The 14687-nt window shown below is 41.5% G+C and overlaps 1 protein-coding gene across 1 annotated transcript in view; it reads right to left on the minus strand.

Moving 5' to 3' along the window:
• Positions 1 to 1204: 1204 nt before the first annotated feature.
• The window catches only part of SMAD3 (SMAD family member 3), a 419114-nt gene continuing 405631 nt past the window's right edge, over positions 1205 to 14687 (minus strand). The window contains exon 9 of the mRNA XM_069222869.1: positions 1205 to 4501. Coding sequence (XP_069078970.1) covers positions 4378 to 4501 — 124 coding nt within the window. The 3' untranslated portion in view covers positions 1205 to 4377. The remainder of the gene's footprint in view (positions 4502 to 14687) is intronic.

Genomic DNA, 14687 nt, shown 5'->3' on the forward strand with positions numbered 1-14687 from the left:
ATTTATCATACATGCACTGAATAACAGTATTTGACAATCTATAGGCATTGCCTTGCGTGCAGTCAATTTTATAGCATTTCCTATCTACAACTGCAGAGACAGGGGCCGGGCTAACAGACGTGTCCTTTGTGGTGAAAACAATAACATTTGATAGAAAATAATCTCTTACAAAACAGGGTCTGGGCTAGGCACTCATTGCTCATTCCCTGGCCTTAAATGGAAATCTCAACATCAAGTGTGGAAGGTTCTATAAAATCTTCAACACAGTAAAAGTGTTTAAGGTGTAAGAAAACCTTTTTGTTCTCCTGTGTTTTGTAAATGAATACATAACTTATTAGCTGCACTTCCATATAGTATGTTAAGAGCAAGGATATTACAAGTGTCTTTGCTGGGGACAATTCCGCTACATAAATGTAAAACAGAGTGAACCATTTCTATACATTGAAGATGTTTAGATTCAATGCAAACTCTTCAAAGAATAAGAATCTGCTCTCAATATCAAAAGTGGCCGGGGACTCCAGTCACAGAAACTTTGTCTGTCCAGGAATAAATCAAACATTTTCTGAATTAGTCTGGGGCTTCACCAAACAGACCTTTTTCAGGGTAACAGTATAATGGGTCTTAGAATCAATAGCGAGTCATGAGGATATTTGTTTGTTCTTAAATACTGTTGAAAAAAGCTTTTAGGTGGGGTCTCATGGGCCTTTCATTGTGATTGCCTCACCTCTAAAAGTGGTTTACCACAAAATGCACAATGCTTTTCCTGTAAATGTTCATTCTCGGAACAGGGCTCTTTTCTATCCATCACTATCTTATCATACAGTTAGGAAGAATAAATAGCACTTGACCAAGATGAAGTAGCCATTTCAGGATAATTCCTCTACTTCCAATTCAAGGAGATCATGCAATGTCATTGTGCAATGAGACAATGTCTTCATTTATCTTTCTGACAATTGTTGATTACCACAGTTTACAATGATGTCATGGTTAGGGGGTAGACAGCCAGTAAAGCTACAGGCTGTAGCATTCTTAGAATAACAAAAGCTGAAAGAACTGAACTCCATTTTGGAATGAGGTAGGAAAACTAAAAAAACAACAACAACAAAAACCACAAGGTATACAAAACAATGGTACAAATTAAAGGCAATTAAAAGTAAGTACTAAGCCTTAAACCTCTCAATAGATAAAGAAAGGAAACAATCAACAGCGGGTAAAATTTTACTCGAAAAAAAAAAAAAAAAAAAAAACAAGCAAAAAAAAATAATATGACAAAGTGAAAGACATTACAATTAAACAGGCCTAAACAGTCTACACAAAGTGGACAAAATAGTAATACTCAGAGATCCTCCTGTGATTACATCAAATAGACTGTAACAGTCAATTGAGTAGGGGCCTTTCAGACTTCATGAGGAAATATATAAATCCCCATCACATCACAACACCCAACATTTTCTGTGAAATGTTCTCCTAGATTCTTCCTCAAATGATATTCTAATAACCACAACAAGAGACATTATGTTTAAGAAATATTTTAAGGAGGCTTTAAAAAAATTCAGTGAATATCTTTAAAAAAAATTCCCAGGAAAGCTACGGTAATCCAAAACAAGAAAAATGTTGGTTAGAAAATATAAGTTATAATACAGAAAAACAAATTCTTGTATTATAGGAAAGAGTAGATGACAGAAACGTGTTATACATACCCACACTATAAATGTGGATTTCCAAGACTTTCTATGTCACTTCTGCATTACATTTGATTATCAGCCTCAGCAATGATTAAAGATGTGTACTTACAAGTCTATTCTATGAAGTTGCTTTATGATTTTCCAGTCATGTGTTATGTAGAGTTGAAGAACGCATTTTTATCTTAGCACTAGATACAGTGAAGAGAAATAAGAATGTCTAGAGGTTCCAATATGCCATATTGCCTTGTTTGCCAGCACACCAAAACCAAACTAACAATTTAGCTCTATGATTTTCAGAACTTCCCATGCTTGTGATGTAAATCAGACTTTTGTGACTTGCAGGAAGCTGCTCACAACTGCGTGTTCTGCTCCTGTAAGCATAACAGCATTTTGTGATGTGCAGCTTTTACATTCAGCTATTTAGTCTCCTCTTACTGTTTGTCAGATGATTATCTATTTCTTTTGCAATCACATTAAAAAGTCTGTCATGCTTTTAGATTGTTTGCACATAGCATAAGAGTTACACAGATTTGTCAGTGATGTCACTTCTATTGGGATTCATTCCAAGGAATGTGCATTAAAGGGGTATCACAGAACAGTGTACTTTCTTTTCTTCTTGAATTACTCTAGTACTTGGAATCCATAGTAAATGCATGAGCTTTTTCAAACTCCACATCATAAAAGGTTGCCACAGGGCCTTGATAAAATACACATAGTAATATTATAATATATGAGTCGAGAAAGGCAAAAATAAATTGGATTACAAGGACACATGCTATACAAAAGTCATGCTACAGAAGCTTATGTATGAATGCTGGCTTTTTACAGCCAATACAGACACAGCATCATGGAGTGTCTTGGAAGGTTAATTCCCATCTCACAGAGATAAAAGGAATACATTTATCCCTACTGTGCATATGAACATACTTTTCTTGCCAAAGCGTTCAGTACAATCAGCTGGATTTCACAAAATACAGTTTGTTTTCCTCCACTTTTGGTCACATTCTTATTGGCAGCTGCTTTTTACACCACCAGAGATTTAAATGAAGGGATGTGTTAGTATACCACTGTTTTTGATGTGCAATTCCTCTTGGCGGCGTTGCAGAATATGTTGCTCCGAGTCACTGGAGCACTGCTTCAAGAGCATGTTTGTTGCTGATAGCTTGGGTGTAGATACAGGCTTTGGATCCAATGTTTTCTTTGACGCCAGTGGCTGAGGCACCCATGGTGTTTCCAGATCCTAAAGTGTTTTGGGTGCCGATGGAGTCTTCAAAATGGAGGCTGGTTTTGGTACCATCACAAAGAAGATCTTCAGCCTCAGTTATGCCATCGGACTCAACGGGGTAATGCCTGCACACCTGATCTTTCACGTAAATGTTAATAAACAATGGCAAGCCACCATAAAGAAGCAACAGAACAAAATTAATTGGCACAAACCTTGTCAATAAAATAAGCAAACAATATTACTGACAAAGTGAAAAAGTGAACATTAAAAATCTATTGATTACATTAAAAGTGTTTCCTGGACACTATGCCCATACATTATAAAAATTCCATAGCCAACAAAGCATTTGACAAGAAAATGCATTTCTGCTTAACAACAAAATTATATGTTGACAATTACTGAACAACAAATTTGGTAAAAAAAAGTGATGGCTTTTAGGTGTACAACACAAGGTTGCCCAAAGCGTTCACGACTTACGTAAAAAGAGATGCAAATAAACGTTGCCGCTTGATACAAAAGGGCCAGTGAGTTAATGCCTAAGAGATGTTGAACCTCCCCTTAGCGCACTGGCAGGTTCATTCCTTGGTAGTTCGACGCAACTCAGAAATCTGCCCAAAAAAACGTATTTGGCACATGTGCTTCCAATGATTTCAAACACCATGTGCCTCTTAAGTATTGCGCAGATTCCTCTGCTGCCACGAGAACAAGTTTTGCATGCAGCATGCTGCTTCTGATGCACCACTAATATCGGAAAAGAGGTGTTCAGAACTGAAGGAGGATCTGCAGTAGTACTAGTCAAAACCATAGGTCTTAAACCCTCAAAACTGTTAATGTAGTATAGTAATACTGCAACATCTGTTGTCCTCTCGAGCAAGAAGGGAGAGCTGAGAAAGATCAACAGCACCTTCGAACAGGGATAGGTACTAACACTGTTCTTTTAAACAAAACTAAATATAACAAATTACTACTCTTTGCATCTTATTGAAGTAGCATAAAACTGTGCCCGATTGCGACTGAAGTGCATAAAGCATTCTGGAGAAAATGTGACTAGTAAAGGAATGCCCTGCTGCCTTCTGTACGATGCACTAGTAAAAATCAAGACTCCTGAGTAAGTGAGCCTGTCTTTTGGATGATTGATTTCCACTTCTGCAAATGACTCCGTCAACCAACCTAGACAAGGCTATCTATATATATATATATATGTAGCCAGCAGCACGATATACTGAGGTTTAGTTTGTCTTATTTGGCGCAAATGCCTTTCCTCTTCATGAATCACATAGCGCATATTCATGCCACCGAAGTGCTAATCTCGTGTTCGTAAAGTGGCAGTGACCACTATCTGACATCAGCATTTTCTCAACGTTCAACAATCCATAAATAGGACAACAGTGAGCACTTTGCATTGTTCTAGTGTTTTGTTTCAGATGTTTCATCTGTGCTCATAACTCACACCCAAACAAAGATCCTTTATGAGACACTGGAGCAACGGAGGCTTGGGGTACCCATTTGTGTTAGAACTTTGTCAAGCCATTGTAAAGGTCCATTGAGATGCAGCTCAATCCAACATGGGGTGCTGGTCACAGTTTGACGCCTAGGAAAACAAATGTAAAAATGTAGGGTTAATTATTAAGAAACAAATCTGTATGCACACACAACACAACCTGAAATCTTGCTGGACCTATAGGTGGAACCTACTAGTTTAGATTGTGTTGTGTTTTTTTTTGTCTTACAAAATAAATTCATTTTGTGCCAACATGGGAAGAAAAAAGGTAGGTAACCCTTAAAAACAACTTACGGAAACCATTGACTACTAGAAAGCGTGATGTGCTCTGTCCTCTACAATTATACCAGCAGGAATCAATTGCGTTCCTTTTGGTGCATTAATCAAATCCACATCCTGTGCTTTTATGAGTAATTATTTAGCCTTCAAAGAAAAGCCAATGTGTGCAGTAAGGAAAATGTAACTTATCTTGTAAGAATCTGTTTGTAGCATGTACTGTTGTAGGTTCTTATGCTCTGTATATTCCTTCCATCTAGTCTTGGGCTTGGACGTTTTTTTCTTTGAAGCAGTTTGTCGTGTCACGAAGTATATAGTGACTCCTCCACTACCTGGCAATGCACATGGTCACACACTTCATGTTACATTTTTCGCTGCACACAGGGTGAGACTACCATGGCGTGGTGAGTATAAATAGTGTGGTGCACATGTGCATTGCAAAAGGAGCTTAAGTAGTAGAGAAGAAATCAGAGCCATACACTTCCAGAGAGGGTATGTGAATCTATAAACAGGTGCTTACAAGAAAGTAACATTTTACGTTGGTAGTATGCGTTGCTGTAGACATACAGGCTCCCTACAGACTACACAGTAGTACCCTTCTACAAATGGTGGCTAGCGTGTGGATGATGCAGATGTCTGAAATAAGGTCCACACAGTAGTTTTGGGTGAATGTGTGTGGGGTTGGCCAGACGTTTAACATCTAAGGTGTGTAGTGTTCTCTCTGTTACTAAATCTAGTAGGAGAAAAAAATTGAAAGTTCATAAGTTAGATTAAATGGAAAAAGGGAACCACCGTGGACATGAACTTAAGGTTGGTTCTCAGTATTACTATGTCCTTATGAACCTAAAGGAAATGTTCTTTAATGTGAGTGCTTGCAGTCCGCTAATGCATCTGAAAGACGTTATTGCAACCAAAAAAGCCACTTTCCAGGCTAATGGCTGGAGAGGACAAGAGTGGAGTAGCCCCATGAGTAAGCTGAGGACTATGTGGAGATTCCCCACTGGTGGTGGTGGGTGTGTGTGGGGCGGGGGGTAGGGAGGTTAACAGGTGGGTGGTAGGGGAAATAGGGGGAGAGTAGGGAGATGACCCTTTGCAGGCCCTCTATGAAGCCTTAACCACTGGCATGTGGAATTTTTTTTGTCTATTTTGAATATAAGCTGCTTTGGCAGCTAAGTGAAGGCATATGGAAGTGTAGGCTAAGCCAGACCTCTGGGTATGGAGTAGATAGCATATGATATCCTGTACTTCAGGTTTGAAAGGCGTCAAAGTGTTTAAGAATGCAGAAAGGAACACACCACTTCCATTTGGCTGCATAACATGCTCCTGTAGTTGGTCTACTGGACTTTGCAAGATGTCCATGCATTCTTGTACAAGATCGCTGGATTGAGTTCGATTCTAGGTGCCTAATCTGACCTTGGATCCTGGTGAGAGAGTCTGGTATGTTTGTGAGCTTCTCGTGGGGTCTGACTGACATTTTAAGGAGTGTTGAATGCCAGAAAGTGTTGAATGTCAGAGATGACCGATCCAGGTGGGGGTTACGAGGATGAGCGTCTAAAACGTCTGCTGCATCTCCCACATCATGAATGGAAGGAGTGGGAAAGGCAGAAAAGCATAAACAAATATTTCCTTGACCAGATCATCCATGGTGCATTGCTCAGGCACCTCTGGGTGTGGTCATCTGGATGTGAAGCTTGAGCATTTAACGTTTTCAGGGGTTGCAAATAAATCTATTTGCATGGTGCCCCAGCACTATAAGTAGCTCTGGAGGACTTGCAGATGAGTTCCCACTTGTGGACTTTTTTATTCATCCTGCTGAGCAAGTCCATTGTCCACCCCGAAGATACCTCACCATGAGGTAAATGGGGTGCGGATTGACCAGTGCCAAATGGTCTCAGTTAGCAAGGAGAGAGACAGAAAATGGGTGCTGCCCTCCTTTTGTAGGCAGAACATAGCGGTCATGTCTGTCCTGACCAGAATAACTTTGCCCCAAATTAGTGGAAGACTATGAGGTGAGATGGATTGCTAGCAGCTCAAGGTAGATGCTGTGTTTGCTGATGTGGTGCCTACACTCCCTGAATGGTATTGAGATTGAGGTGTGCTCTACAGTCAGCTACAGAAGCATCCGTGGTAATGATGATATGTAGGATGGGGTCTAGAAAAAGATTGCCCTGCAAAGTTGCTGCTGTTCCACCACTGCAGAGAGCAATGTATGCTGGTCTTTACAAGCACTAGATCCTCTAAGAAGCCCTCCGCCTGTGACCACTGTGCAGAGAGGCACTATTGTAGTGGGCACATGTGTAGCAGGCCTGGTGGCACTAAGGCAATGCATGAGGCCAACATGCTGAGAAGAAACATCACAGTTCTGAATATGAGGTAACAATTTGGCAGGGAAAAAGAGACATTAACAGCTGAAAAGCAGTGATCCTTTGATGAGTGGGAGAGACCTTGCCTGTGATTGAGTGTTGACCGTGGGAAGAGTTGTGTCTCTACTGGTATTACTGGTAGTATTTATGGTGAATCACAGGCTGTGGAGGAGGAAGATGGTAACCTGGGTGTGAGCTACGCACGGGGGCTTACTTGCGGTCTTGAGCTGCCAATCCTCCAGGTTGGGGAAGACATGGATGCCCCGTTCCCTAAATGCGTGACAACAGTCATTTGGTGAAGACCCTTGAGGTGGTGGTCATGTCAAATGGTAACACTTCGAACTGGTTATGATGGGAAATTACCAAGAAACGCAGGTGGCGTCATTTGTTGGGATGGGTGGGAATCTGGAAGTAGGCATGCTTCAGGTATAATGCCATCATGAAGCTACCATGCTAAGGGATGACATCCTGTTAATGTTACCATGTGGAAGTGTGCAGGCAGAATGCACTGGTTGAGGAACCAGAGGTACAGGATGGGCCTGAGGGAAGCACCTTCCTTGGGATTGAGGAAATAGAGTATACCCCATTGCCCAGTGGTGGGGTGGGGGGGGTCTGGTTCTATGGCCCTTTTTTGAAGGAACGCTTGGACTACTTCCCCTAGGAGGCTGCAATGATCCATGCGGAGGCTGTGTTTGCGGGGTGGGATGTTGGGGATGTGTGTGAGTTCTCATGGCAGACCATTGCATGGGAGAAAATACTTGAGTTTCCCCGCAACAGGTGTTGAGTGGTTGGGGAGGATTTGGAGGGAGTCAATGTTTGGGGGCTTAGGCCTCTTTCCCAGTACCTGCTTTGTGTACCATCAGGGGATCTGGGATGGCCTAACTCCTGATTGGAAGGTCACTGGGATAGGATTTATATTTGTTGTACACTCTGGGTGTTACCACCCTGGCCTTCACTGGCTGGTTCTTTGAATGTGTCTGTCGTTGGCAACAGAATTACCTTGAGCATGGGCAGAAACTGAACTGTCTGCTCCGATTAGGTAAGTTCTCAACAAGGAAATTGACATCCTCATGGAGGACATGCATTTCTAAGTTGTTAAAAGCGGCAGCCCTTCGAATGACTTCATGGTAGGTGGTTTTACCATCTGGAAGTTACAACCTAGCTGGATAGTGACCCAAGTAAGGATCCCCTGTGGGATCACATCATAGTCGTCCCATCAGTGGGCCCTGTGTCAAAGGGTGTGTCCTCAGGGTCACCAAGGGGGTTGCCCTGCACAGATGAGGAGTGAAGAGAGCACTCTGGCGATTATGAAAGTTGAGAAGTGTCCGTGTGTTTCGGAGGTGCAGTGGAGGAGGGAGTGATCCAGAAGCAGGTGGAGGAGCAGGCCCAAATGTCCATGTGGTTATTGTGTTTGGGGCCCAGGGTAACTTCCTCCTCAAAGGTGGGCATTCACCTGCAAAGCAAAGTCTCTACCAGCTTTAGAGGCAATCTTGTGGAGAACTTACAGGTGTGGGGATAGATGAAGAGACATTTTTGTCTTGTGTCTAATTACTATTGAAGCAGCTATTAAAAACAGGGGAGCCCAACAACCACTTAGAACCAGAGAGATATAAATACCAGGTCGTATGACACCTGGTTAGCAACCTGCATGCATCTCTTATCCTCTGAAACAGTGCACAGGATGCCAGCTGCTGAAGATGTTCCTGTTTACAGAACCACTGATTTTCAGTGACACTCTAACGTAGCTAGGACACTCAAAATTACCTCTTACACCTTCTCAATCATAAGACTTTCTCGAAATCCTTAGCCCGTTCAATTTTTGGCTACCCTTTTACATAAATTGCTCTTGCATCACAGATACGTTGTTAACCCTGATGATAATCCTTAAATAATACAGGCTTGAAACGCTGTGGACGACCATGACAGTGTGAACACTGCATTTATGGACTGTTTGCAACTCTGGACCTAGTACTGCTCAGACCATTAGTACTCACAATACTGTTCCATTTTCTTCTTCTTCTTCTTTTTTTTTTTTTTTTTACACACACAGGCCCACACTATGTTGGTACTATTCACTGTGTGATCACCTGAGCACTTGTTTTGAAACATACTACCAATACATGCAATATTTTATACTGAATGCATACGTCCAGCCTGTTCTTTTTTTACTTCTATCGTTAATGCATATGATTTATTCCAGCACCGATTTATTCTAAAAGTATGTAATGTTTGCACATTGTTTCACTTTGAACCTGTTTTTGATGTGCAATTCCTCTTGGAAGCATTGCAGGATATATTGGTCAGAGACGTTGGAGCTTACCTTCAAGGGCATTTTCACTGCTGATGGCTTGAGTGCAGATACGGGCTTCGGATTTGATGTGGTCTTCAACAACGATGATTTAGGCACTGAGGGTTTTTTCAGACTGGAAGGTGCTTTGGGCACTGATAGGGTCTTCAAAATGTATGTTGCCTTCGATACCGATGTTGAGAGGATCTTCGGCCTCTGCTGTGCCTTCAGACTCAACAGGGTAATGCCCATGGACGGGGGAGGCATTGGCTCAGAGGACTGTGGTCCGTGCTGAAACATACCAGAACGCACTGGGGCCCTGCAGGGCTGAGTCTTTGTCATAAGACTGGATGCCCGATCCCCTTGGGGGCTGTAGCTGAACTTCAACTCAATGCCTTTTAGGAAGCTTGATGTGTGGCTCAACTTTAGCCATACTCATGCTCTGTGCTAAGGTCTCCCGTCGAGGTCTTGAAGACATGGAGTTGCTGGGTGTTTGGAGATCTTCATGCTCAGAGTCAGAGCCAGCGGAGAAGACTGGGTGATAGCTGGTGAAGTGTAACGCCCCAGGGGCTGGCCATTTCACCTTCGTCAGGGGAAAGCTTTTTTTAAAAAATATTTTTATTACATTTTTGCTTTGATTCTGCTTCCAACATTTACTAGTCTCATTTTACAGATATATTGCATCAATGGCGTTGCTGATACACAGTTTAACACACTAACTTAACAACTTAACTGAGGTCATTATCGCACATTAAATAAGGGGTACAGAAATGGTTCCTAAACAATCGTTTGCCTAAATAAAAATGTGAATACATTTCCTATACATCGGGCATATTCTTTTGTGGTGCTGGCGCCTATGTGTTGCGTGCTCGTCAGGGGAAAGCTGTTCTCCAAAGATGTTGTCTGTGTCGTCAGAAGTCGGTCTCTGCACCCTGTGGTGCCCTCATTGTCTCTCTCACCAATACCATCGAATGGGTGGTGAGGCAGGCTTGCACGCGGTGTTGTTGTGGTCAGGAGACAGGCAAGGATTATACTCCTGGTGGTAGTCTGTCTAGGGGAACTTGGTGGGACACTGAGGACAGGGCCTCTGTTCCATAATCCTGTGCACATTCTCAGTCAAAACGGATGTTGAATGTCATCAATCACAAGAGGCACAAGGCCCTGGTGAGACCAGAGGCCCCAATGTGTGGGAGTAATTCCAGATCGGTCTCCAGGAGGTTACAATTGGAGGGAAGGCAATGAAGGCCATTTTCCAAATGTCAGAGTCGAGGAATAAACTACCTGGGACCAAATGGAAACAAGGAAAAGCACTGAACTCACAGCGCCTTGGTCGTACAAGTCCAAACTCAATTGAAAAAAGAAAAAAAAAAAAAAAACTATCATGGCGTTAGTACCCCTGCACATTGCCAGGTAATGGAGGAGTGTAACCTACCAAGATAGGAGGTTCACAAGCAACTCTGGGAATTAAGAGACTCAATTTCTTTAGAGTATCAGAAGGTGTGCCAAGCAAGCATAAAGAGCATCAGAGAAGCTGTGCCTAGGGAACACAGAGTTATCTATTTTTACTTTTAATTCTTCCTTGTAATGAAAAGGCCTGGAAAATGGCACCTGTATTAGATAAGTGCAATTTCAACAAGCACCAGAATGAAGAGTTTCCCCATAGTCCCTCTTCATGAGATCCTTCCTTTTTCAGAAAGGGTGACTTTGTGTTATCCATCAACTTTGATGATGCTTGCTTCAATGCTTCAACTTATCCATGCCACAGAAAAGATCTACACTTTATAGAAGAAGGGAATCCATACCTGTTCAATTCCATGTTTTTCAGTCTAACATCTACCATCCAAATTTTCACCATATGTATGGGGCAGGTATCAGGTCACTTATGGAGACAAGATCTGGCAATGTACCTTCACCTCTACAACTGGTAACATGAACATAAGAAGGGTTCAATGAGGAATGACAGGCCAGTAAATACCTTGATACAATCAGCCATCACAGGCGATATAACATATCTAGGAGTATATAATAGCAACTTATAGCCTTGCAGCTCTAGTGTATGCTATTTAGAACTTACCCAGGCAAGTACTGGTTACAAGCAACCTGGATAAATACTTTATCGGAGCCCCCACCCAGATGTATGGCATGCCATGTACCAACATGGCCTGCCTGGTGAAAATCTGTAAATCGATGCATGCAGGATGTGTATGCAGTCCCACTGCGCACTGTGCTAATACTCACTCAAAAGTCAGTATCCTTTCTGAAGACAATTCTTAAATCAGGTTTCTTGTACTCAAAAGCAAATTTATTTTTCAACTACACATTAGAATAATGAACTTCAGATGTTTAAATCCAGAGTAGCATGTTCAATATGCTTATGAAAATGCTGAATAATCTTCTCAAATGCAAATTTAATTGAATATTCTCAAAATACACCCATGATGAATTGATCAATTGCACTAATCCCCAATACATTTCGGGGAATCACTGTCCTTCATCAGGAAGAATAGCTACAAAGCCAAATATTTTATGGTTAGAAGTGAATATATTCATTGAAGTAAACAAAGCATGAGAAAGAGCCACCACCGGAGTCACCGAGAGCACAGTCATTAAAGTTTGCCCTGGGTAAAGGGAGCCAGAAGTCCACCCAGGAGTGACAGAGAGCAAGTCACAAGAGTGTAATGGTTGATGGCAGCCAAGGTTAATCCGCCATAGTGTCCACAGAGACGTGGCATACAAACTCAAGGACATGCACTGCAAACAGTCAGCCATCGTAAATAAGCTATTTGAGCATTGAAGAGTAACCTACAGGCATGTAGCCACTAAGAGCTCTTCATACCCTAACCATGTGTGGTAAAGAAGCAATCCCCAGGTATCTACTGTTCACTTTAAGCCAGGTCTCAAAAGTCACAGCTAGGTGTGTTGAGGAAGAAACTTAGGGACATTCTCAAACTGCTTTTTCTGTTACTTTTAGTAGTACCTACAATAGTTACTTCTCGAGTACTACAAAATGCTGTTCATTAACCTCTCTACCTTCATCTCCATTTTTTCTGTACAGAGACGTCTGTCACGACTGTGGAGATCTTCACTACCAAATAGGAAGGCGTCTTGGGAAGAGTAAGGGGGCATTCAGGAATAGATACAGAGGAGTTTGGGAGTGGGGTCGAGGGACATGCACCTACCTCAAAAGGGTAAGCCTACCCCTATTGACAAACAGAACTTCTAGAATTACTAGGGCTATAAAGGCCACACAATAGTATTAAATGTACTCCAGCTCAGACCTGGAGTAAGTCCAGCACTACAGATGGCCAACCACTGACACTGCAGCAATCTCCCCAAGAAAATAAAGGAGGCAGGTATTTAAACTAGAACCCCATAGGAGATACAGTTAAAATAAATTAATCAATTTTTACTTTTTTAAGATATATATATATATATATATATATATATATGTATATTATAGACACATTTATTTAATTGCTAAAAATATATATTTTATTCTAAAATATTTCAAAATCATTTTATATTTTAAAATTAAATTAAATGTAGCTTTCATTTATTTTAAACTAATTAATTTAATTTAAATTAATTTTATAAATACCTATCAGTCATTTATTCGGCATAATAACATGCTACTTTAGTTGTTTTTCTTTTTTGATCAAGGTCTGCTGGTGTGAGGAGTCCAAGGCGAATGTGGCCTGAGGAGAGTAGATACGATGAGAGCCATGGCAATCCAAAAGAGCTATTAGGAGGGAGAATACAACTACAATATTAATTACCTCCAAGCAAGGGGATCATGATGGACCCCATGCACAGAACCAAGTGCAGTCTGACTGCAAGAGGAGACCTTACTAGTAAGAGAATGGGCTAGCCTTTGATAAGCAGAATACCATGTCTGAAGTGCTGGGGTAGGGGCATTTTTGGCAAGTTACAGGGATGTGTCTGATCAAAGGTCTGAAGTCACAAGTCTGAGAACACCCGGGTGAGCGGTGTCACCCTGGACAGTGCTACAGAATGCAGGAGTGCTCCGGCAGTCAGATCCTTGCCCTATTTTTGATTCAGTGCCTTGAAGCATATATTTTTATGTGAGTATCTACCAGGGTATTTTCTGTACCTTACACCTTATTTTTTTTTTTACTGTGTCCTACAGCTGATGACAGTGTTTCTGGTTTGTTTTATCTTGGTCTTAGGCTCCATAACATTAAGAGTCCTGAAAACGATCCAGGTATCTTCTTCAGGGATCGAAACCTCAACTATAACCATGGACCCCAATTACACTGCTTATGAATTCTCAACAGGCCGTACTGTTCTTCATTTTAGATATGCACTTTGACCACTATTATCACATGTGTATCCAGCATAAGAGCTCACCAGGCACATTTTGTCCCCTACACCCATGACGCTGATGTTGCTGCTTTTTAAGACTTTATTGTTAGAAATAAATAACCATTAGGTTGAACGGACTGTTGATAACGTGTGTCTAGGGGCTCAAAATATGATTATCCAAGGTTCCGGCTGACTCTCAGATTTCCTTGTTACTTAGAGCTAAGGGGGTGTTTCAGAGTACAGTTATAGCAAAGAATCTAGAGCTGAGAAGAAATGTGTTACTTACCTGTAACTCCCGTTCTCCAGTTTTGGCATCTTTCATAGATTCACAAACTTGAATCATTCCCAGTCATTGAAGTGGGAGTCCCACGGTATCATAGTAAGCAGTATATATCAGTAGAATAGACTGTAAAGGGAATGCAAGATTCAGCTTAATAGCCTATCCATGCCTTTTCTATTTTTTGTTTGTTTGTTTTTTTTACAAAAAAAAGGACCAAAGTTGAACAATGACCAATCAGAGGACATCACCCTTAGAATACTCCCAACAGAGGCATCTTCCCTCAGATTTGCCAAGCACTAGTGGGATGGACCTCACTGGCCAAGGCAGAGAGCCTCTAATTGGAGGAGGGTGGGTTACATGTGAATCTATGAAAGATACCAATACTGGAAAATGAGAGTTACAGGTAAGTAACACATTATTTCTCCAGTATTGGGGTATCTGTCATAGGTTCAGATGCTTGAATCAAAATAGCTAGTAGTGCAATACATTAGCAATAAAATACACATGATTATGACAGTGGATGGTGGGTACAAAGGCTCACCTTATTGGAATAGATGCCAAAGTACTGCTTGACCCACGGCTGTATCAGTGGTGTATGCTGCATCCAGACAGTAGTAGTGGGTAAAAGTGCGCCTGCTCTTCCAGGTTGCAGCACAGTATATATTTTCGATGTACACCCTAGCAAATAAAGTTGCTGTTGTGGAAACTGAAGGCCTTCCCACCTTGGAATGACAGAAATTAATAGCT

The sequence above is a fragment of the Pleurodeles waltl genome, chromosome 3_1 (assembly GCF_031143425.1).
Source record: "Pleurodeles waltl isolate 20211129_DDA chromosome 3_1, aPleWal1.hap1.20221129, whole genome shotgun sequence".
Taxonomy (NCBI): domain Eukaryota; kingdom Metazoa; phylum Chordata; class Amphibia; order Caudata; family Salamandridae; genus Pleurodeles; species Pleurodeles waltl.